The following is a 20,431-nucleotide window of genomic DNA, read 5'->3' on the forward strand; positions in this document are numbered from 1 at the left end:
CATTCCTTCCTTCCTTTCCTTCCTTCCTTCCCTTCTTTCCTCCCTTGCAGTCCTATTGATTTTTCAAAGCCATTTCGTGTAAATCTACCCACCGACTCGGCCCCAAGGAGCTTAAAAGGCTTGACAGTTTTTATTCGGCCCCTCAATCTATTTTAAAATGTGTCGGTCTCTGCGCCGGCTGGCCTTTTGTGGGGAGGAAAACAAACGATGGGGAGAGATCCGCCGAAGGGCTGTGGATGGACACAGATGGGAGATTTCTGTCTCAGAGATATTTCAGAAGTCCATTTCTTGGGGGGGGGGCGTGGAGGAAGGAAGATGCACACCCAGCTACCAAACGGAGCTCTTTTTATCTCCTTGCTGTCTGAAACTTCAGCCTGTTTCCTACAAGGGGAAAAAAAAACACAGCATTTTTTTTCTCTGTTTCAGCCTCGCCAGAATCCAGGGAGCTTTTGCTGAAGTGTGGAGACAAGTTTTATTTAAACAATGCAATTTTTGTGCTTTTTGTTTGCTGATCTTTATTTCCAGACGAAACCCCAAACTTTGGGCATTGGGTGGGGGTGTGTGTGGGGGGTGAGATTTGCCGCTGACCTCTCTCTGTAGGTGCAAAACCCACCAGGAGAAGTTTCTCCCTTCTGGTCCCTGAAGCCAGCAGGCCCCCCCCCATGCAAGATCAGCCCCCAGACCTGCCAGCAAGGACAGGGAGGGCCGAGCAAGGAAAGACACTCAAAGGGGGGATCTTGCACAGATCGTGCGCAGCCCCTCAGCCGAGAACTCGGGAGCCCCCAGCCCACCACTCTCATTCTCCTCTTCCCGGTTGCCATAGCGGCCACGCAATTCCGGCGGTATTGATGTTCCCCATTGATCTGTGCGGTGGTGCGGTGTCTGGACATGAGGCCCAGCCATTGTGCCGGAGAAGCTGACAGACACCGATCAATGCGCCCTGCCATTTTCCAGCGCTGGCCCACCCCGTCTGCAGGGCTGCCAGCCCTGTGGAGAGGCGGCGCATGGGCTGATCCCCGCCGGGTGTGGGGGAAATGGGGAGGGGGGGGAGAAGGCAGAGGGGGTCCTCTCTTAAAGCAGCAGCCATGGATTCACCCCCCCCCGTGAGGACCCCAGCCTTTCCCCCCTCCTCACCGCCATCCTAAACCTGGCCCAGCTTTTGGAGAAGGGAGGGAGATGGCCTGCCACTGCACCTTTGCCAGGTGGAAGGGCAGGAGGCGTGGCCATGCAGATGAAGAGGCGGGGCCACGCAGCCGGGTACCACTTCCCCTGTCTCGTGGATGGGCCAAGCAAAGTCAGGCCGTGTCCCATCAGCCACAGCCCCATGGGGTCCCCTGCAGGGAAGGCGGGCCGGGGTGTGTGAATTTGCAGAGAATCACAGAGGGAAAAAAAGGGAGACGTTTTGCCTTCTGGATGCTTGTGGATCCCGGAGGTGGGAGGGGGTGGAGCACGGGGGTGGGGGGGAGGAGTGCCCTTTGCCCATGCTCTGGGGCACGCAAAACAATAGTAGTTTCCGATCGCCCCCTCCTGCCTTTTGGGCTGAGATGCCGTGATTGCCCGCTCTGCCATCACTGGGCGCCTCGAGCTGCCCTTTGCAAGCCCGGATCGGGGCTTAGGGCCCACCTGACCACCATTCGTGGTTGGAGAGACCAGGATAGGCAGCTGGGCCTTGGCAGAGGCGGGGAGCGGGGGGGGGGCAAGGCTGGTCCCCGGAGCCCCGCAGCATCTCCGCCGGCAGCTGGACCAGTGCGGAAGCGCGCGGGCGCCCCCTGGCGGCCCATCCCGGGACTGCAGCCGGGTACCGGCCACGGGGTTAGGCGGCGCTCTTCCGCGGGGGGGGGAGGGCGTGGGGAGGGTCCTCGTGGAGCCCGGGGCGAGGAGGAGGAGGAGGAGGGGGCTCGGGGGGGGCTTCCTTAGCCCGGGCTGTTCCTAGACTCTGGATCTGCTGGGGAAAGGAGGAGGGAAGCCCTGGGCGCGTGCTTTGTGGCTTGCAAAGGCAGTCTGTCCATGCTCAGGGGACCCCTTTGCAGCGCAGGGGCCGAGCACTCTGCCTACGCTCAGGGGGCATCGCGCCGGAGGCAACGGGTGATGCCCTGATTGCCTCTGGCTCAAGGAGGCTGTTCGCCCCACCTTCTGCAATTCCTATTGGCCGGGGGCGGTGCCCGTCTAATTTGAATCTTTTTCCCGCCTTTCGCCGCCTGTCAATCCCCGCACAGAAACCGAGTGTCCGATTGGTCAGCCGCGATATCTCCCGCCTCCAGGTTCTGGCCCGGTGATTCGCTGCGTGGCTCGTGGCTCCGCCCCGTGGGCGGGGAACGGTGAAGCGAGGGGGCGGAGGAGGCGGCGGCCATTTTGGCTCTCCGCTGACAGGGGCAGGCGAGCGGGAAAGAGGGCGCCGGCCGTGCCTGGCCCCAGCGCTTCCACCCTCGCTTTCCTCGGGCCGCCCCGCTCGGCTCCTCGCGCCTCGCCATGTCGGACACGCGTGGCGGCAGTGACAGCCGTCCCGACGAGACCGGCGTCGAGAAACAGGTGAGGGCGGGGAGGGGCCGAGCAGCGCTGGTGGGGGGGGTGGTAAAGTGTGCAGAACAGGGAGCGCTGATTGGTCTGCCGCTCCGGCACTCAGCGCGGAGGTGCTTCCTGATTGGCTGACCCCGAGGAATGCCCGGGGGCTCATTGGTCGGCGAGCTCTCCGGCGTTCGGGCCCGTGGGGGAACCATAGAGAGGAGCAAGCGCGGCTACCCGCAGCCTGAACTTCCGGCTTTAAACTGCTCCCCCTCTTGCCCGCGCTTCTTTGTGGTAGGGAAAATCACGCGTGGGAAGCCGGCGCTGAGCGTTTGAATGGGGCTCGTTGCGTGTCGAGCGAGCCTTTTGAAATCGCAGCTCCTCTGTCGTCCTGCGGGAAGGCGTCGGACTACAACTCCCATCACCTCCCCGGGCAGGGGATGATGGGCTCTGGCCATGCATCCCTCCTGGGTGATTCGATCTCCTCCTGGAGGTCGAAGGGTGGAGGGGAGAGCACCATGGGTTCTGTGGTAGCCCCAGTTGCTCTTTAGAAGGGGAATTCCGCCCTTGGAGCCTGGAGCCTGCCTGGCTGGGGAATTCTGGGAGTTGAAGTCCGCGGGTGGCAAAGGGGCCACGGTTGCTGACCCCTGGACTAGCCCCGAAGAGAGGGAAGCCTCTTCGGAGCCCTAAGGCAGCCTTTCCCGACAGGGCAGCCTTCAATTCCCAGAATTCCCCAAATGGCCTTGGGTGGACTTCACTTCCCTGAATCGGCTGGGGGATTCTGGGAGTTGAAGTCCGCCCCTCTTCAAGCGGTTGAAGTGGAGAAACGCTGCCGTAGACCTCGCCGGACCTTTTCCCCCCTGGCTGAGTAGAGCATCTTAACAGAATAACAAGAGTTGGAAGGGGCCTCGGAGGTCATCTAGTCCAACCCCCTGGCTCACCATGCAGAAGAACAGAGTTGGAAGGACCTTGGAGGTCATCTAGTCCAACCCCGGCTCAAGCGGTAGACCCAAGACCCATTTCAGACTAACGGTTGTCCAATTTCTTCTTGAAAACCTCCAATAATGGAGCATCTACAACTTCTGGAGGGAAGCCGCTCCACTGGTTAATGCTTCTAAGGGGACAGGAAGGTGCCCGCTGTAGATAACATGCTGGCACCTGGTCCTGCTGCCTGGGGGGGGGGAAATGAGACCCCCTAGCAAATCACCCTTGTCTGCCTCCCTGTGTGATTGACTGAACTTCCTGCCCCAAAGACCTCCAGTTCAAGCAAAGAGAGGATTGTTGCACCTGATTTGGCCCGTCAAGCTTCGGTTACTGGCTGCTCCAAATAAGCCGCCAAGGGCTGGCACCCCTGCAAAGCTCAACCTGGCAGGGGCCGGCAGGGTTTGGTTTCAAGCAAGAATAGCCTACAGGGCATCCAGCTTGGCAGCAGAGGGGACAATTTAAGGAGCGAGCATCGGAAAATAATACCAGGATGAGATCCGGCTATTGTAATGAGGAGAATCTGAGGTTTGTTTGTTTGTTTGTTTTTATTAAAAGGAAGAAAGTCCCATCCATTTAGTATGCTGCCCTCCGATAGGGAGGCTCCTTTGAAATCAGCACGGTCCAATTGCAATATATTACTCTTGTCCTTTATTTTGATTTTTCAGCTAGCGTTTTAATGCTTTCGTTTCCTGATTTGTGACAGTAATAAAGATGGATTGATTGAAATCAGCACAACCTTCGCAGTGTTATCTTAAGAGAGGCAGGCCTGGCGGTAAAGAAAAGATAAATTCTTCTAGGGGTGGAGGAAAGTTCAAGAATGTAGGATTGGCTTTCAGATAAGAGTTTGAAAAGTCCGACAGTCTTTTTTTTTTTTCCCCCATCCAGATATTTACCCTCCTTCTTCTTCTTTGGTTCCTGTTCATCAGCATTCTAGAAATATTTAGCTAGCCCAGGGAGAGAGGAAGGTCTGGGGCACCCAGAACATAGAAGAAGAAATGGGGGTGGATGAGTGGGTGAAAGTCACGGAGGTGTCTCACAATGTTCAAAGCACTGAGGCAGATATTAGGAATTTTGCAAGTTTTATTCCTTAGGCTTGTGTTTCGAGCTCTTTTGATACATCAGGGCTTAATGGCTGTTGTTGTTTTTTTTTTTCTCTCCCCCCTCTCCTGCCTGCTTTCTTTCAGGACACGCAGGAGAAGGAAACGGGCATCCCTGAGAAAGAAGAGGAGGCCAAATTAAAAGCCAAATACCCCAACATAGGACTTCAGAAGCCCGGGGGGTCTGACTTCTTAATGAAGAGGCTGCAGAAAGGGGTAGGTGAGCCCCCAGAGGCCTCTCCTGGAAAGTAGGACCCCTCTAGGGAAATCAGCGTGGCAGGAAGGGAAAACTCAGTGGCTTCCCTCTAAATAGCGATAAACTGATGCGTGGCTGAAGGGTTGGCAGCTGATAGAATGAATGGGGGCCACGCTGCCTTGGCTTGTGAGGCATCTGGGGGAGGGCCGCGTCTTGCTACGACTCCTGGGGTCTGCTTGCAGGATTCCCACCCGGTGGAAAAATCTCCGGTCATCGTCTAGAACAGTGGTGGCGAACCTATGGCACGGGTGCCAGAGGCGGCACTTGAAGGCCTCTCTGTGGGCACGCGTGCCGTTGCCCCAGCCTTGCCTCCCCCCGTGACCCCCTCCTCACCAGTAGCCCTCCAGAGAAGAGTCACCCACGAGCGTGGAGCAGCGCAGCCAAGGACATGGCAGCCAGGCAGCGTAGGCAAGACTCTGCCCTCATGCCCCATCGCGCACAGTTGATGCTGCGGGGCGCGGGCAGAGGGCCTGGCTGCCATGGTGCTGCTGGGCGATCTGCGGCGGGCCCTGGAAGTGATGAGGTGCCCTGCGGGCAGGCGGAGCAGGGGCAGAGCGGGGGCGGGGCAGGGGTGGAGTGGGGGCGGGGCCAATTTTTGGGCACTCGATTCTCTAAAAGGTTCGCCATCTCTGGAGTTCCTGCTCTTTTCTGCCCAAGTCCTTCCCCTATTTTGCCCTGAATGTAACCTGACCAGTTTCCTCTGTGGGAGCAACAGAGGGGAAACTAGACGGGTCTCCAACGTGGGGCGCTTTTAAGACTTGTGGGCTTGAGGAATTCTGGGAGTTGAAGTCCACGAGTCTTAAAAGTGCCCCACGCTAAGGGAGAACCCCGGGCTAAGGGAAACAGCAGGCCCTTTGGGACCGCAACCTAATTCCCTTGTTTTTCTTCTCCAGCAAAAGTACTTTGACTCCGGAGATTACAACATGGCCAAAGCCAAAATCAAGAACAAGCAGCTGCCAACTGCAGGTACCGACAAGAACCTGGTGACCGGCGACCACATCCCCACGCCCCAGGATCTGCCCCAGAGAAAGTCTTCCCTCGTCACCAGCAAGCTGGCAGGGTAACCTGCTCTTCTGATGGGATTTTTTTCTTTCTTTCTTTCTCTCTCTTTCTCTCTTTCCTTTTTTTCCATTTGGGGGTTTGGGGGAATTGGGTTGTTGTTTTTCCCCCCCGTTGTCAGACTGAGCTGAACTCTGCTGTAACCCGCATCTGGGACCCACAGAACTTCCACTGTGGCGGATCTCTTTGTAGTAATCAAAGCCAGAAGCCGAGACCTGGACTTGTGTGCCGTTCTGGTGTGTGTTTTCTCGCCACTGTGGGCGGGGCAGGCTGTGCAGCATGGATTCTCTGGGGCTGAAACTCGCTTCGCTTTAAACTGCCAACGCGCTGCCTTGCCGATTAATCCTTCATCGCCGGCCCGGAGGGGGCATCAGGCTGCAGAGGAAGCCGAAAGAGGCAGAGTTTAAACAGGAGACACAGCGGTGGGTGACCCTTCCGGGAAACTGCTACCCCTCCATACATTTAGGACAACAAGGCCCATCCGCTACAACCACGGGCTGCGTGGCCGCAAGCAATCCGAAACCCCCATAAGCCTCCTCGCCTCGGGGGCTTTGCGGGCAGAATCGCGACAACTTGGTGTTGTGTTTTTACTGGTTGAGGAAGAGTTAGGGTTCTTCCGAGGTCCCAGAGAAGCCCTTTTGCGGGGCTGGGAGTTCACAGGCAAAAAGTCTTCCAAACTCAAAAGCTTTTCTCGGCCATCTTGTCCGATGCCAGCTGCCAGGCCCAGCCCTCCCTGAATCTGCAGAAGCTCTAAAATTGACGGATAGAAACCAGGCAAGCCAGCCCATGTCTCAAGTTGAGGCACGCGTTCCCCTTCCCCTTGGCTGTTTGCCACGGCCCCCCGATTGGCGTGGATCTTCCACCTAGCCTAAGCGTGCCAGGCTGGAACCCTTTGGAAGAGAGATCCGGCATGTAAAATCCTCTTAGCCAGGAAAAAGATCTGATTGGATGGTCTTGGGAACGGAGAGGGACACCGAAGGTTGGCCAATGCGGGCTGGTCTTGCCTCCATCTTGAAAACGTGGTCCCTGAGAGTCTCGGAAGCAGAGGCTGGCTTGAGGTTGGAAAGGCTGATGCCGTGGGGAGCAGAGGAAGCTGGACGGCCCTGAATTCTGAATTGAAGGCGCTGGAGATGACCGGACAGTTGGCCTTTGAAGCGTCCCGCCACGATTCACGGCGAGGAATTTGGTGTGTGAGAGAGAGAGACCTCTGCCTCTCTTAAAACGAAGAGTATTTAAAGCAGGGCTGTCCCACTTAGCCACTTTAAGACTGGTGGACTTCAACTCCCAGAATTCCTTAGCCAGCAATTCTGGGAGTTGAAGTCCACCGGTCGTAAAGTGGGCAAGGTTGGACACCCCCAATTTAAAGCACTAGGATGATTCCCTCCCATCAATAGAACAAGTAGCGAAACTTACCATTCTGAATTGAGATGGGCGGCTGCAGAAATCGAAGGGATGAGAATCGATCAATAAAACGATGAAAGCAGGTCCCCTCGCTCAGAGTCAACCCCCCCACCCTTTGGGGCACGCTTGGAATTCTGGGAGCTTCTCAAGGAGGCTCTCCCAAGAGGCCACGGAGAGCAGGCCTGGCCGTGTGGGGGTCTGCAAGATGTCTGGGTGAGGAACAAAGAGAGTAGGGTCCTCTGAGGTCTGCCGGGCGCCCTTCCCACGCTCTGTCCCCTGCCCGTATTCCTCGCCTTGTCTCCGAAAGAACAGAAGCCTGCATTTTGGAATTGGGGGCGTCCCCTCTCCGTGGCAGCGGTCGGTGGGTTGCGAAACCTTACGCGGAAGGGTGCCCCTCACACACACACACACACACACACCCCACACACCCCGTCCTGCTGGGGGGTTTGTAACCCCAAGAGATGTGTCCGTGGTGAAACATCCTAGATAATCCCAGCCACTGCCCAGCTTTACTAGATGGCTTAGTGCTGGCCAGGAATAGGAATTCTGCTTCTGTTCCCCCCCCCCAAAGGCGCAGCTGCTTCTTCCGAATCCCTGCGGTGCTTTGAGACCCCCAGCCCTCCTGTAAATAGACCCCGAGTCATTCATTCATATATATATATATATATATATATATATATATATATATATATATATATATATATGCACACGCACACACATATATATAAATATATATATATAATTTTTTACATTGTCTTCATCCTTATCTTCTGGTGCTTGCTTTTTTTCTAAAAAAAAATGGCACCCCCCCCCCAAGTATGAACATGCACACATAATTCTCTCTCTTTCTCTTTCCAAACTTCCAACCTGCTGTTTACAGATCTGCTCTTCTGTTTGTCCTTCCCCGCAAACCAGGTTGGTGCTTAAAAGCTGCTGCTTAGATGGGGGGATAGTGTCCTCTGGGTTTGGGGTGGGGGAGCAGCAATTCCGGGTGGTGCGCTATGACAAAGAAAGGGAAAAGAGCCGGGGTGTGGGTGTGTGTGTGTGTGTGTGTGAACACTGGACTGATAAACCTTTGACAATAAAAGGACCCTTGTTTCAACCCAGAAATCGGATGTCTGTTGTGTGGCCTCTCGGGGGGGGGGCGCCGATCGTGGTTCCCCCCCCACCTGCTGGTGCTAACGTGGCTTACTTGGGTTGGTTTTTCAGTTAGGGCACTGTGCAAAGCACTGTGGTTAGCCAACTGAACATGGCTTGGAGGCTTAGTAAGTTGTCTGAACCTGGTTTACTCTGGCTAACTTGACAAATCCAAGTTAGGTTGTGGCGTGGCCATGGGGTGTGAACCGAGCGGTTGCCTTTGGCTGGTTTCTGTCATTTTATACCTGCTTCTACCTCGTTAGCCCCTGCCTGCAGTGCGGCGTTTCTCAATTTTGGCCAACTCGAAGGAGGGTGGGCTTCAACTCCCAGAATCCCCCCCCCCCGGTTGTGAGGAATTCTGGGACTGGAAGTCCACTCGTCTTTTGTCCCGTTGAAATATTCCCAGCGGCCCGTTGGGAAAACCCCACCAAACTCATAATGAGCAAAAGGTACCCACCAATTTACAAAGGAAGCAGCTCCCCCCCCCCACCCCCGTGGTGTTGGTTGTGTGAAGGCGGCTTGCTGGCCGTGTCATTCCCTCCGTGGCCAGGGGGGGGCGGAAGAGGCCTTCCAGTCCCAAATGGGGGGGGGGGAGAAAGAGAGAGAGAGAAGCAGCCTGAACTGGATGTTCCTTTTGCATTTTCAAACGTTGAGATCATTGCAAAGCGTGGGAATGCCGAGCCGGGGGGGGGGGGGGGGGGGGGGGGGGGGGGGGGGGGAAGGAAGGAGCCCAGAGCATTATGGGAACGGTCTGGTTTGTTTGCAGTCGGGGCTGGGCACGAAGCCGAAGGCTGTTTCCCAACAGGCCCTGCCCAGCCCTCCGTTCGAAACCAGAAATCAGAGCTTGCTGGGCCTGTCAAACTGTTCACAATCACGGGTAGAAGCGTGTCTGTGTCTCTGTGTGTGTGTAAGTTCTTTCTTTTTCTGGCCAGGTCCCCCCCCCCAGTTGCTGAAAGGCTTCTAGGCTTCCCCCCAAAGTCTCCCCTGACTTCTCCTGCTCCCAGGATGGTGTTTTCTCAGCCGGGCTCACGGTGTTTTCAACACAAACCTGGTCTGTTTGCTTTGGAAGGTTTAATTTCTGTTTTCCTTCCTCCAGCTGCCTTCTTGGGCTGGGCTGTTTACCTGGGCTGGTAAAAACGTTGGCGTTGCCTTTCCTTGTGGGGGGGTCAGAGGTCAGAGGGGGCATTTGCAGGAAGGGGGGGACACACAGTCTGGCCGGAAGAGTTTTGACACCCGCAGGACCCCAGACCCCTTCAAAGGGGAGAAGGCGGCTTCCAGGCTGACCTGCCTGCCTCCCTCTTCCCTCCTGGGGGAGACCCACAGAAGTAGAGGCCACCCCTAAATTGCTCCTGGTTAGCATAACCCTTCCTTCATTCTGCCTGGCTGACCTTGCCCACTTGCCGGGCTCTCCCCTCTGGGTGTGAGAGGCAGCCATGTCTTAGCATGTTTTGGGGTGCTGGCTTGTGCCCCAGAGAGATCCAGGCAAGAGGGAGAGGGGAGAGTTGGTGGACTATTTTTAGGTTACCCCACTGTCTTGGGTTCAGGGGGGCTGCCTCGGTTTCCAAATACAGAGAATGTTTGGGAGATGACCTCCCCCAGTGGATTAGCTGGACCAAGAGATCGAAGCGTTGCGAGTCCCGGCTCTGTTGTGGATTTGGTCTCAGCCCGAGTTGAGCCCGTAAGGAAATTTTTTTTATCGAAGACTGTTTAGAGCAGGGGTCTGCAACCTTGACCACTTTAAGACGGGTGGACTTCAGCTCCCAGAATTCCTCAGCCCAGAGTTCACAGGTCTTCAAATTGGCTCAGGTTGCTGGCTAGGGGATTCTGGGAGTTGAAGTCCACACTTCTAAGGTGGCCACGGTTGGACACCCTTGATCTAAAATCTACTTCTTGATCCTTAATGGAAAAGATCCCTCCTCTCTTTGACTTTTAAACCTGGGCCTTTACCACGAGAGCCAAATGGGGGAAGTGCCCTTCAGTGATCTTTTTGTGAGATATGTGGGTCAGGAGCTCTTTCTGAAAATCATATTTTCCACCCCATGTGGGGGAGGTGTGAGCTAATTTTCCATTCAGAGAAATAGGCCGCAAGCCTCAAAACTGGTTCCTCCTTTTCAAGGGTGCTCTATCCGCAAAGGAAGGACCTTGCCTTTGGCTGGTGGCTGGATCCCATCCTGTCCCCTTGATCTCCCTGCCCTCAAGAGGACTAGAGACTTGGGCCACCCCTTTCTGATGAAAATTTTTAAGATCCCCTGCTTAAAAGATCATTCGTGCGGTTTGACCTTTGGGGTGACGTCCTTAAAGCGTATTGGATGGTGGTTGTGTTTGGGTCAGTTGTGAGCTTCCCTTGGTGTGTCTGCGTGATTGACACCATGTAGGCACCATGTCAACAATTCAGGCTGGGCCTTCTCATTGCTGACATCTGAAGACAAGCTGTACTTTCCAGAAGCTGTCTACGTCAGCTGTGTTTTCTTCCTCTTTCTTAAATCCTCCTTCACAATAGATTTATTACATAATCTCCAGCGGTCGGTTGGTACGTGATTACGCAATGGGGATGTAGGTCAGGTGTTTGGGCTGCCATTGGGGTTGAGGGTGGGTGGGCGGGCGGGNCATGCTCAGGATTTCACTTTTGAATTCCATTTTTCTCTTCGTTTTTTCCCACCAGCGAAAGTGGCTTTAATATGGGGAGGGTATCCTTGGTCACTTACATGCCGCCACTTTCAGAGACTCCGGCTGCTTTACAAGAGAAACACAAATACATCTGTGAGAAATAATCCCACATCTGCAGAACCCAGCCCCTTCTTTCTTAAGTCATTAAAGGCTGGGGGTCTCCAGGAAAATAGACAGGGAGGGGACCACCTCAGGCAGATGAGGCCAGCCCGTGAGGTCCTGTCTTTCGGGGCAAATGGGGAGAATTGTTTGGGTCAGGCCTTTTTAGTTTTCTGCTGACTCTCTTCCCAGATTTGATGCAAACATTTAAAAAAAGAGGTTTTTCCGTAACGTCATGCTAAGAATAGAGAGGGGGGAGAAAAACCTTAAGCAGCTTTTTTTAAAACACCCTCTGGTTTGTTTGTTTTTTGTTTTTTTAAAAAAAAACCTATCTTATTACTGAGGTTTGAAATGTGCAAACCTCATCCCTGGTTCCTAAGGCACAGCTCATTGGAAGGAGTGATTTCATTCAGTTATCCTTGGCTCCAGGCCCTCCAGTCAGCATGCCAGACCCAGGCCAGCCCTTTGGCTGCAGAAAAAACATCTCTGTGGGTTGGTCTAGACACAACCCCAAACCTGCTTAATCTGGGAACATTTCAGGGCTTTTGCCCCACTGACGTCACGGGAGACGTGGTCTTGTTTGCGGGCTCGGCCTGGGTTTCTGCGAAGAAGTCAGCTGGGCTGCTGGTTTTTTTTTTGGCAGGAGGAAAACGAAAATATGCACAGACTTTTGAAATCTGTCATTTGCTGCGTGACATCCTGTTATGCTCGAGAAAGACGCTGAGCTTTTCGTTTCAAAGAAAGCAGGAACCACCCCCCCCTTTTTTTTTTTTTTTTGCTGAATTCTGCTCAGGGAGAGAGGCCGGGTGCCTTTGCCTTAGAAAGCAGCCCAGGTTTTTAATTTGCTTCCATCCTGCCTTTATTGTTTTTTGTAAATAACTCAAGGCAGCGAACATATCCAACCCACCTTCCTCTTCCTATTTGCCTTACCACAACAGCCCTGGGAGGTTGGCCAGACCGAGAGAGGGGGGATGAGATTGGCTCAAAGTCACCCAGCGGGCTTTCATGCCTCAAGTGGGACTACAACACCCATCGCTTGAGTCTGTTGGCTGATTTGAGCTTCGGCTTGACGGTCCATAGGGCAGAAAAGGGTTGCTCCCATCGGGGTGCTTGGGGGGGGGCATAATCAAGGCAAGGATTGCCACCCAGCTTCACTGCCAGGGATCCAATAGTGGCCTGGGGGGCGGGTGGAAACAGATGGACGGGGGGGGGGGGGGNGGGGGGGGGGGGGGGGGGGAGGACCCCAGACCTCTGCCTTGCAGGAGGAGAAAACCCCCAAGAGCATCTAGTCCAAGCTTGGCCACTTTTAAGGCGTGTGGACTTCAACTCCCAGAATTCCCCATGCATGGCTAGCTGGGGAATTCTGGGAGTTGAAGTCCACACGTCTTAAAGTGGCCAAGCTTGGACCCCCCCCCCCGATCTAGTCCATAGCTGGATGAGACGGGGGGGGAGGCTCCAGGCAGCCGAGGGGAGTCGGGGTCAACCCAGGACTCGGCCGGCGCCCGCGGGCTCCGCTTTGCAACTCCGGGCTCCAGACCTCAGCGTGCCCTCCCTCCTCCCTCCCTCCCGGAAATTTCCCCCATCCGCTTTTGCTTCCCCGCCGGACGCTCCCACTCCTCTCTCTCTCTCCCCCCCCCTTTCCCAAAGCAGAAATGCGCCCGTCCATCCTGAATGGGAAGATGAAAGAGGGCGAAGGAAAAAAAAAAAATTCCAGCCGTAGCCCGGCTCTGATTGGCTGCGCGCAGAACCTCCCACTCCCGGAGGCAGAGTCCCCGCCCCCTCCTGCGCTGTACCTCGCCAATCGCCTCTCGCGGGCCCCGCCCCTTCCCTCTTTTTCCCCCCCTCCCTCGCCGCCGTCACTCCGTGACGTCACGCGCGGGCGGCATTTATAACGGCCGCGCCGGGCGCGCGCCACTCCCCTCCTCAAGACGAAGCGGGCCGCCATGTTCAACAAGAAGACGATGGTCCTCTACTGCGGGGGCTCCCCCGGCTTGGCGCCCGCCGCCCCGCAATCCCCAGGCGCAGGAGGAGGCAGCGGCGAGGGCAGACTGGCTCTCCTGCCCGTCCTGCCCGCCGGCGGTCGGGGAGGCCTGGCCGGGGGGCTGTGCTGGCCTCCGACCGGCTGCGCTGAGGGGCCTCGAGCGCTGATTGGCGGAGGGCCGCGCGCCGGGCCCCTGCCGCTGATTGGGCCCCCGGAGGCGGCCGCGCGCGCGCTGATTGGCCAGGCGGCGACCCCCGAAGAAGAGCTGGACGGCTGCGAGCCGGAACCGGAGAACGAAGCGGAGGCCGCCGCCGCCGCCGCCGCCCCCTCGCCGCCCGGGGCGGACCCGCTGCGCCAGGTGACGCTGGAGCTGGTGGCCTCGTACCTGCGGGAGGCGGCCGACCAGGAGCCCCCCAAGCCGGGCTGCGGCGGCGGCGGCGGCGGCGGCGGCGGGAAGTTCCTGCAGGGCCTGCTGGGCCGCTTCGGGCCCTGCCCGCCCGGCCAGGCGGAGACGGCGGCGCGGGCGCTGGAGACGCTGCGGAGGGTCTGCGACGACATCCTGGAGAAGCACCAGCTGGCCTTCCAAGGTGGGAGGCCGAATCCCACCCGGCCCCGCCGTTCGGGTGCTGCGCTGCTGCTCCTGATGGGGCTTGGAGTCCCCAAAGGGGGAGGGGAGGGGGGGTGCAAATATTGAGAAGCTGCAATGCAAACGGAAGGTGCCTCTAATTACCCTCCCCCTGCCCCCCCCCGAAAAAGCCTGGGATTGCAAGGGTGCAAATGTTAAACTGCGATGCAAACAGAGGGTTGGTCTAGTTAGCCCCCCCCCTCTCTCCGGAAAGGGCAGCAAGCAGGGAGCCTTGATGGGATGCAAGATATGCAGGAAGGGGATCTAAAATAGACCTGGTTATATTCAGGGGTTATCTCCCCCTCCCCATTTGCCTCCTGCTGGGGATATGTGTGTGAGTTGGGGAGGAAGGGGCTCTTGGCCCCGATTGGCTGTACAGCAGCTGCATCTCGGGAGCCCACCCTGGTGGCTGGGAGGCTGTGTGTGGCCAGGACTGCTGCAGGCCAGCCTGGCTTCTCTCTTTCCTTCTCTGCCCCCCTCCCTCCCTCCCTCCCTCCCCTCTGTTTTTGCTCCAAGCAGTCATTGTGAAAGTGTCAGGCTGCAGCAGAAAGGAAACTGCACTTTGTACTGTGGGGGAGGGGGGGCAACCTTGCAGGCAGGCAGGCAGAGAAGGAAAAAAAAAATCTCATTATAGATTAGCTTTATCAGTGGCTCGTATCCTGCTGGGCCCAGCAAATGAAAAATAGCTCGTTGTAAACAGGGTGGTGTTAAAAAAAAACCCAGAAGCTTCTCTAGCCAGGGTTTTTAACTTCCTTTGCTGTAGAACAGAGTCGGTTGTGCTTTGCCTTTGGAGTGATTTTAGCAAAGCATTTGAAGTTTGCCAGCTTTTTAAGTTTTCTTGATAAATGGGATGGTTGCTGATGAGTTTCTGGGATGATGTACTAGTGGAAGAACACCCTCCTCCGCCTGTTCTGTGTCACAGTCTTCACTTCAAAGCATGATAGCCAAGGCGGTCCTTCATCTATGATTCCTAAAGGAGAAAAGTCTATGATTTGGTTGATTCATTGAATTCCCTGGTAACAGATTTCATCAGGGAGGCTGATGAGAGACTGGGAGGCTTAAAGCCTTCCGAATAATCCACTTATACAGTAGGGACTCTCTAACCTGAATCCTAACTTCCTGAAGCTTTGAAATCAACTGGTGAATCCAGTTCTGCCTTTGCATCTTACGTGGCATCATTTAGCAATCTGAACTGAGAGTTGCATCCTGCTTTACTTGGGAAATCACTGGGCTGAGAGTTATATATTGTACATAAAATGTGCTGTTTCCTGTCTAGTTGCTATTTGGATGAACTGTAGTAGCACTGCCCATGTTTCTGAGGGTTTGTTTCTCCCCCCCCCCCCGGGGCAGGGAAATGGCCAGACAAAACCAGATATTGTTTTCAATATTTTTATTATTCCTCTTTAACATTCTCTGGTGCTTTGCTTAAAGTCCTTCCTTCCCTTCTTCATTCAGGAATGCTAAGGAAAGTGCAGATCAACAAAGCAGATGACTTGAAGCTTATGTCGGAAGTTGCAACACAAGTTTTCGACGATGGCATAACAAACTGGGGGCGAATTGTGACTCTCATTTCTTTTGGTGCCTTTGTTGCCAAACACTTGAAGAGCATAAATCAGGAAAGCGGCATCAACACTTTAGCGGAGATTATCACAGAGGTTCTGGTGACAGAGAAGAGAGAGTGGCTGCTGCATCATAACGCCTGGGTAAGTGAGGTTTGGGGTGATTCCTTGCTTGTTCCTCCTTATGACGGACCTCAGGGGGAGCAGAAACATCAGCTGTTCTTGAGGGTAGTTGTCCACACACAAGAATACTGCTTAAACCCCTGGATTATGGTGTCTGCCTCATGTTAAATCAAGATCAAAACATGAGCTGGTATTCCTTGACATGTAGGCAGAGATTGCATGACTCAAGAGGGATTCTAGAGGGGTGGGCTTCTCCGGTTTTATGACAGACTAAGTTCTCCTCTGCAGGTGTTTGAGATACAGGCCATATTCTGTAGGCCCAGTTTCTGGCATGTGCTTCCCTCTCCATGCGAAATGTGCTTCCCTTGCTTTCTGTGAATTCTCTAAAGCTGCCAGGTGCTGCTGCTGCTCCTGCTGCCACCGGGTGTCCAAGCCATTAACGGTGCCGTTCTTTCTTTTAGGAGGGCTTTGTTAAATTCTTCCATGTAGAGGACCTGGAAGGCAGCATCAGAAACATTCTGGTGGCTTTTGCAAGCGTGGCTGGCCTGGGAGCGAGCTTGGCTTACTTGGTCCGGTGAGCCAAAAAAGTGGGGCTCTCCCGAGTGGAGCTTAGCTTGGACTCCTCTGTTCCTGCTGTGAGTAGAAAACTGAGCTGTTCTCCTCTTGCGATCGAGCGGGAACGGCTGGAATTCACCAGGAAGAGGGAGGACTGCTGTGTGAACTGTCTGGGATAGAAAGAAGGTAAGCCAGCAAAGGACATCTTACAAACAGAAGTCGGTTTTCCAAGGGGAAGAAGCGTGCACTCTGGTTCACTCACACGAAGCAAAGAGGACTGAAAAACCTGTGCAGGACGTGTGCTTGGACTGGCGGGCTCGGGCTCGGGAGAAAGACCGCTGGGTGCACTGAGCAGTGATCGGATTGCGCAGGGCGACAATTGTGCCTCCTCCCTGTCTTTTGGAGAATAGCGCTGGTGCAGAGGTTTGGGTCCAGTGTCACCCTCAAGACTTCCAGGTGATCTCTGGGATATGCCTTGGACTGTTGGTGGAAGCAGGCAAATGTATTTTTTTGGGGTTTTTTGCCCCATCACTAAGAGAACAGGCCCGGCGTCCTTCAGGCTGTCATCAACCCATCCTATTCAAAAGGACTGCCTGTATTATTATTATTTTTTCATCTTTCCTTCCATTGCCCTCCCTTTGAAAGCGTTACACTGCCAGTAAGCCCCCTTGGATCGCACCAAGCTGCTCCCTGCTCAAGGGAGCTCAGGTCTGCACCACGATAAACATCATTTGGAACTGATGTCAGCCCCTGTTTGAGACCTGCAGGATGTGTGTGCACTCTTGAAGAGATCTTCGAGAAAAGGTTGCAAAGAGTTTTTTTGTTTTTTGCTTTTTTTAAAAAACATGATTCGGTTTGGATTTGGTGACTCTTGATTCATTTCCCCCATCTTCGTACGCAGGGCATTTCAGAAAAACCTTTGTATCCAAGTCAACGAGGTTATCCATGTGACTGTAGTGACCACCTAAAATAGCAGAGTGTTTTGAAAAACCCCTCTTTTGGCAAGGAAAAGGAGCCCTTGGGAGGGGGGGGTCTTCAATCGCCCTGCTTTTATTTTTGATTCTCGAATGGAGTTAAAGGATGCTTTAAAAAGAAAAAAAAAAGCTAAACTTGCACATGAATGTCACTTATCCTGTAAGAAAGCAAAATAACGTGCGTGAATTAGCAGTGTGGGATATAACGTGGTACACACACACACACACATTCTAATGTGAGCAGCCTCCCGGGTGCCCTCCAGAGGTTTTCAGCCTGGAGGGTGCCTGATGGCCTTTCCTAAAGCCTTGAGGATGAAACAGTTCATAAGCTGAATTTCCTTGAATTTTTTTTTCTTTTTATTCAGGAGAATGGCTTCAGTTAATAGGAGCAGGAGTTTTAATTTGCAATCTAGATTGCTTTTAGCTTTCCCTGTGCAGCAGTCTAGAACAGGGGTATCCAGCCATGGCCCCCTTAAGAACCGTGGACTTTCAACTCCCAGAATTCCTTAGCCAGCGCAGCTGGCTGGGGAATTCTGGGAGTTGAAGTCCACAAGTCTTACAGTGGCCAAGGTTGGACACCCCTGTTCTAGACCCAATAAGGGCAGAGGTAAAAAAAATAATAAAATAAAAAATAAAAAAAACTTAGCATGGTGCTGGCAGACCTGCTTGTTTACATAAACTGTCTAATAAAACCCATTCACTGATTCTTGCAATGTGAGGTCCTTCTGTTAACACAGAAACCTGAAATGTTTGTTTTCATCTTGTGACTGAATGATTGTCCCTTGTTTGTTATTTTCTCTCTCTCTCCTTTAAGGTAGCCAGGCGATTCGTTGGTAGATGAGGCTTGAAAGCCTGGCCTTGCTTTTTTTCTTTTTAATGGGGAAATGTAGAGGCAAGGCCAGAGACCGCAGTCTTCCCTCTTAAGGGGTAGAACTAGCCAGCTTCAGGAATGGGGACTAAGCCTTGTTTCTTCCTTCAGGGGGCTCTGAATCCTGGTTTTGGGCCCTGGGGCCGTCTGATCTGGGACTTGCACACCTCCTTGTTTCCGAATTGCTGTTCTGTGGGCACTGAGGTGGTGAAAGAGAGATTACAGTGAAGTGCAAGGACACAGGTCCAGCTGCCTCTTCTCTCTGCCTTTAGGGACCAGAAAGGTGGCTTTGAAAGTAAAACTGAGAGAAGGCTAGGCAAGTATTTTCATAGGGGCTAAATAGAACTAGCCTATTGTATTGCCTTGTGTGGGGTTTTCTGGCAGAGTATGCAAAACCTTTCCTTAGAAATATGCAAAATGGCACTTCCCCAAAGTCCTGTTTATAAACACCAATGCGCTGTATGCGTGTCAGCCGTGGTTCCCCATTTTCACCCGAGCACTAAACAGATTCCAAGTGAGACCTGTCCTTTTCCCTCTGTCCCCTTTGAACAGAACTTGACTCAGTGGCTGTGAATCTCTTTCCTGAGCACATCCAGAAGAAACATTGGCATTTTATATTTCAATAGGGCCCTGAGCCTGGATCCCTTCTGACTTCCTGGCAGATCAGAAGGACCAGTCACAAACCACGTGAGGTCTGTTTTCATCCTAGATCCTCTTGGCTGCTAGACTGCTGGGCTAACTCCTCTTTTTCTGGTAGGAAAAAAAGGGAACAGTCGCATGTAGCGAAGGCTCTGGAGAGAGAGATGTTGATTCTGAAGACCTTGACTTTAATAAAAGCCCCCACGTTTGCCAGCAACACGGGAGGCCTTACTCATTCCTACCCTGCCCACATTCCTCCCAGGCAGAATCACTGTTTTGCAATCTAGCAATGAAGTGTTTAATATATGTGCTTGAATGTCCATCCTAATTAAATTAATTTAACCCTTATCTGTTCAAGTTGTCGGTAATGTTACACATCGGGCAAGCCCCCCCCTCCCCTGTCTTCTTAAAATGTCCTGCTTTGATGAAGCAGAGGAATGTATTTGTCTGAATATTGCAAAATGTCCTTTTGGGAATGAACCACAAAAAGTTCGTGTATCTGCAGATTTTTTAATCCAATGAGGGTTCTTTGAACTAATTTTTTTGTCCCCTGGAGCTTTTACCGCTCCTCCGTGTAACTGACAGACTTGTGCTTTTTTCCTCTGATCTGATATTTATAAATTTCTTCAGTTTTGCCATAAGCAGATGGGTGTGTTGGAAATCGCTGTCGGGTGTGATGCTGTGACTTTTTAAAGGAGAAAACACCTTTACCCAATGCCAGTCAGTGGGCTTCGTTCTTGGTTCACCTTTTAGAGACAATAAAGGCTGCTTTTGCTACGGCTCAGAAAAAGATTTGACTGGAGCGACAATGGGCGGTGTTCACCCTCATGAATAGAAGGAAACCATATTAAGGAACTGGAGCAACTATTGCAAGATAACCATTTCCCCTTTCTGCTTGCTATTCGTGTGCTCACACACCCAATTCTCGGTAGGAAGAGTCAGCTCTCAAGGTGTAAATGAAAAGGAAAAAAAAACCCCCCACACTCAGTGGCAGTCAGCCAAACCAAACGGAAGAACTGATGTCCGATTTTAGGGCTGGAGGGGAAAAAAAAAAAGTTGAACTTCAGAAAGAACAAACCATTCAAGACTAGCTGAAAGTGCAGTAAAGCCAAACTCCTTTCTTGGATGTTCTAGTGAGGCTAAAGCTCAAATAATTGGGTCACACAATGGGGCAAGGAGCCTCTGGAGAAGAAGACCCCGTCGAAAGGACTCTGTTAGGCCCCAGAGAGTCTGAACAACAACATTTTCTATTTCATAAACACGGGTCCCTGGGATTTTGAATGGAGCTTTGCTGTTAAAAGTACCCGCCCTTCTTAATCTCTGAAAGCAAAGTGTAACGATGAAGCATTGTTGTTTATTTCACAGATCTCCTCTGGATTTTTCTAGCCCAGATCAAAAATAGAAATGGGGTGGAGCCCAGGGTTGTTTTCCCCCCATTAATTCCCATCCCTTTTATTGGGGAAAACACATGACGGGGAGGCTGGCCCCTCTGGTGAGAACATCCATGGGAACAATGTGGGTGGCCTCTTCCATTTCACTGGCTCTTGTCCCAAAACTTCCAGCAACATCCTCGTTGGAGTTGTTCTAGAAAGAGGCGACAACGATAATAAACTTAGAAAAACCGTTTTTTGTGGGGGGTTTTTGCTGTGAAACTCAACTTCCTTGCCCCCCCCCTGTGGCTTTTAAAGGCTCCTGTGATTCTTTGGATCTAAAACTGAGCAGATGGCTGACCCAGCCCTCTCCCTCCAAAGCTTTCCCACACCATTTCCTGTTCTTTGCCTCCCTGATCCGGGGTTCAAGACAATTCATAAAAGATCCCTGTCTTTTTCATGGCGACTTAGCCCAGCTGCTTTTCACTTTCCATTCCTAAAAGGGGAATAATAAATAAAAATAAAAAAAAACCAA

The 20,431-nt window shown here is 53.3% G+C and overlaps 2 protein-coding genes across 2 annotated transcripts; both read left to right on the top strand.

Annotated features, from left to right (window-relative positions):
- The first annotated feature begins 2,410 nt into the window (after positions 1 to 2,410).
- On the top strand, positions 2,411 to 6,131 carry ENSA (endosulfine alpha). Its single transcript, XM_015822048.1, has 3 exons — positions 2,411 to 2,529; positions 4,671 to 4,799; positions 5,733 to 6,131. The coding sequence occupies exons 1-3, from the start codon at positions 2,470 to 2,472 to the stop codon at positions 5,901 to 5,903; spliced, it is 360 nt and encodes a 119-aa protein (XP_015677534.1). The 5' UTR covers positions 2,411 to 2,469; the 3' UTR covers positions 5,904 to 6,131.
- A 7,014-nt stretch (positions 6,132 to 13,145) lies between these two features.
- MCL1 (MCL1 apoptosis regulator, BCL2 family member) lies at positions 13,146 to 17,148 on the top strand. The gene is made up of 3 exons (XM_015822028.1): positions 13,146 to 13,770; positions 15,264 to 15,511; positions 15,952 to 17,148. The coding sequence occupies exons 1-3, from the start codon at positions 13,146 to 13,148 to the stop codon at positions 16,066 to 16,068; spliced, it is 990 nt and encodes a 329-aa protein (XP_015677514.1). The 3' UTR covers positions 16,069 to 17,148.
- Positions 17,149 to 20,431: the final 3,283 nt, after the last annotated feature.

Source organism: Protobothrops mucrosquamatus, unplaced genomic scaffold, assembly GCF_001527695.2.
Source record: "Protobothrops mucrosquamatus isolate PMUCROS unplaced genomic scaffold, P.Mucros_1.0 scaffold1446, whole genome shotgun sequence".
NCBI classification, from domain to species: Eukaryota; Metazoa; Chordata; class Lepidosauria; order Squamata; family Viperidae; genus Protobothrops; species Protobothrops mucrosquamatus.

What these genes read in the sequence shown, in the direction of transcription:
- ENSA (XM_015822048.1), top strand. Translation starts at nt 2,470, where the DNA reads ATGTCGGACACGCGTGGCGGCAGTGACAGCCGTCCCGACGAGACCGGC. An exon ending in AGACCGGCGTCGAGAAACAG is followed by an intron (nt 2,530 to 4,670) that starts GTGAGGGCGGGG and finishes GCTTTCTTTCAG; the next exon opens with GACACGCAGGAGAAGGAAAC. An exon ending in TGAAGAGGCTGCAGAAAGGG is followed by an intron (nt 4,800 to 5,732) that starts GTAGGTGAGCCC and finishes TTTCTTCTCCAG; the next exon opens with CAAAAGTACTTTGACTCCGG.
- MCL1 (XM_015822028.1), top strand. Translation starts at nt 13,146, where the DNA reads ATGTTCAACAAGAAGACGATGGTCCTCTACTGCGGGGGCTCCCCCGGC. An exon ending in GCACCAGCTGGCCTTCCAAG is followed by an intron (nt 13,771 to 15,263) that starts GTGGGAGGCCGA and finishes TTCTTCATTCAG; the next exon opens with GAATGCTAAGGAAAGTGCAG. An exon ending in TGCTGCATCATAACGCCTGG is followed by an intron (nt 15,512 to 15,951) that starts GTAAGTGAGGTT and finishes TCTTTCTTTTAG; the next exon opens with GAGGGCTTTGTTAAATTCTT.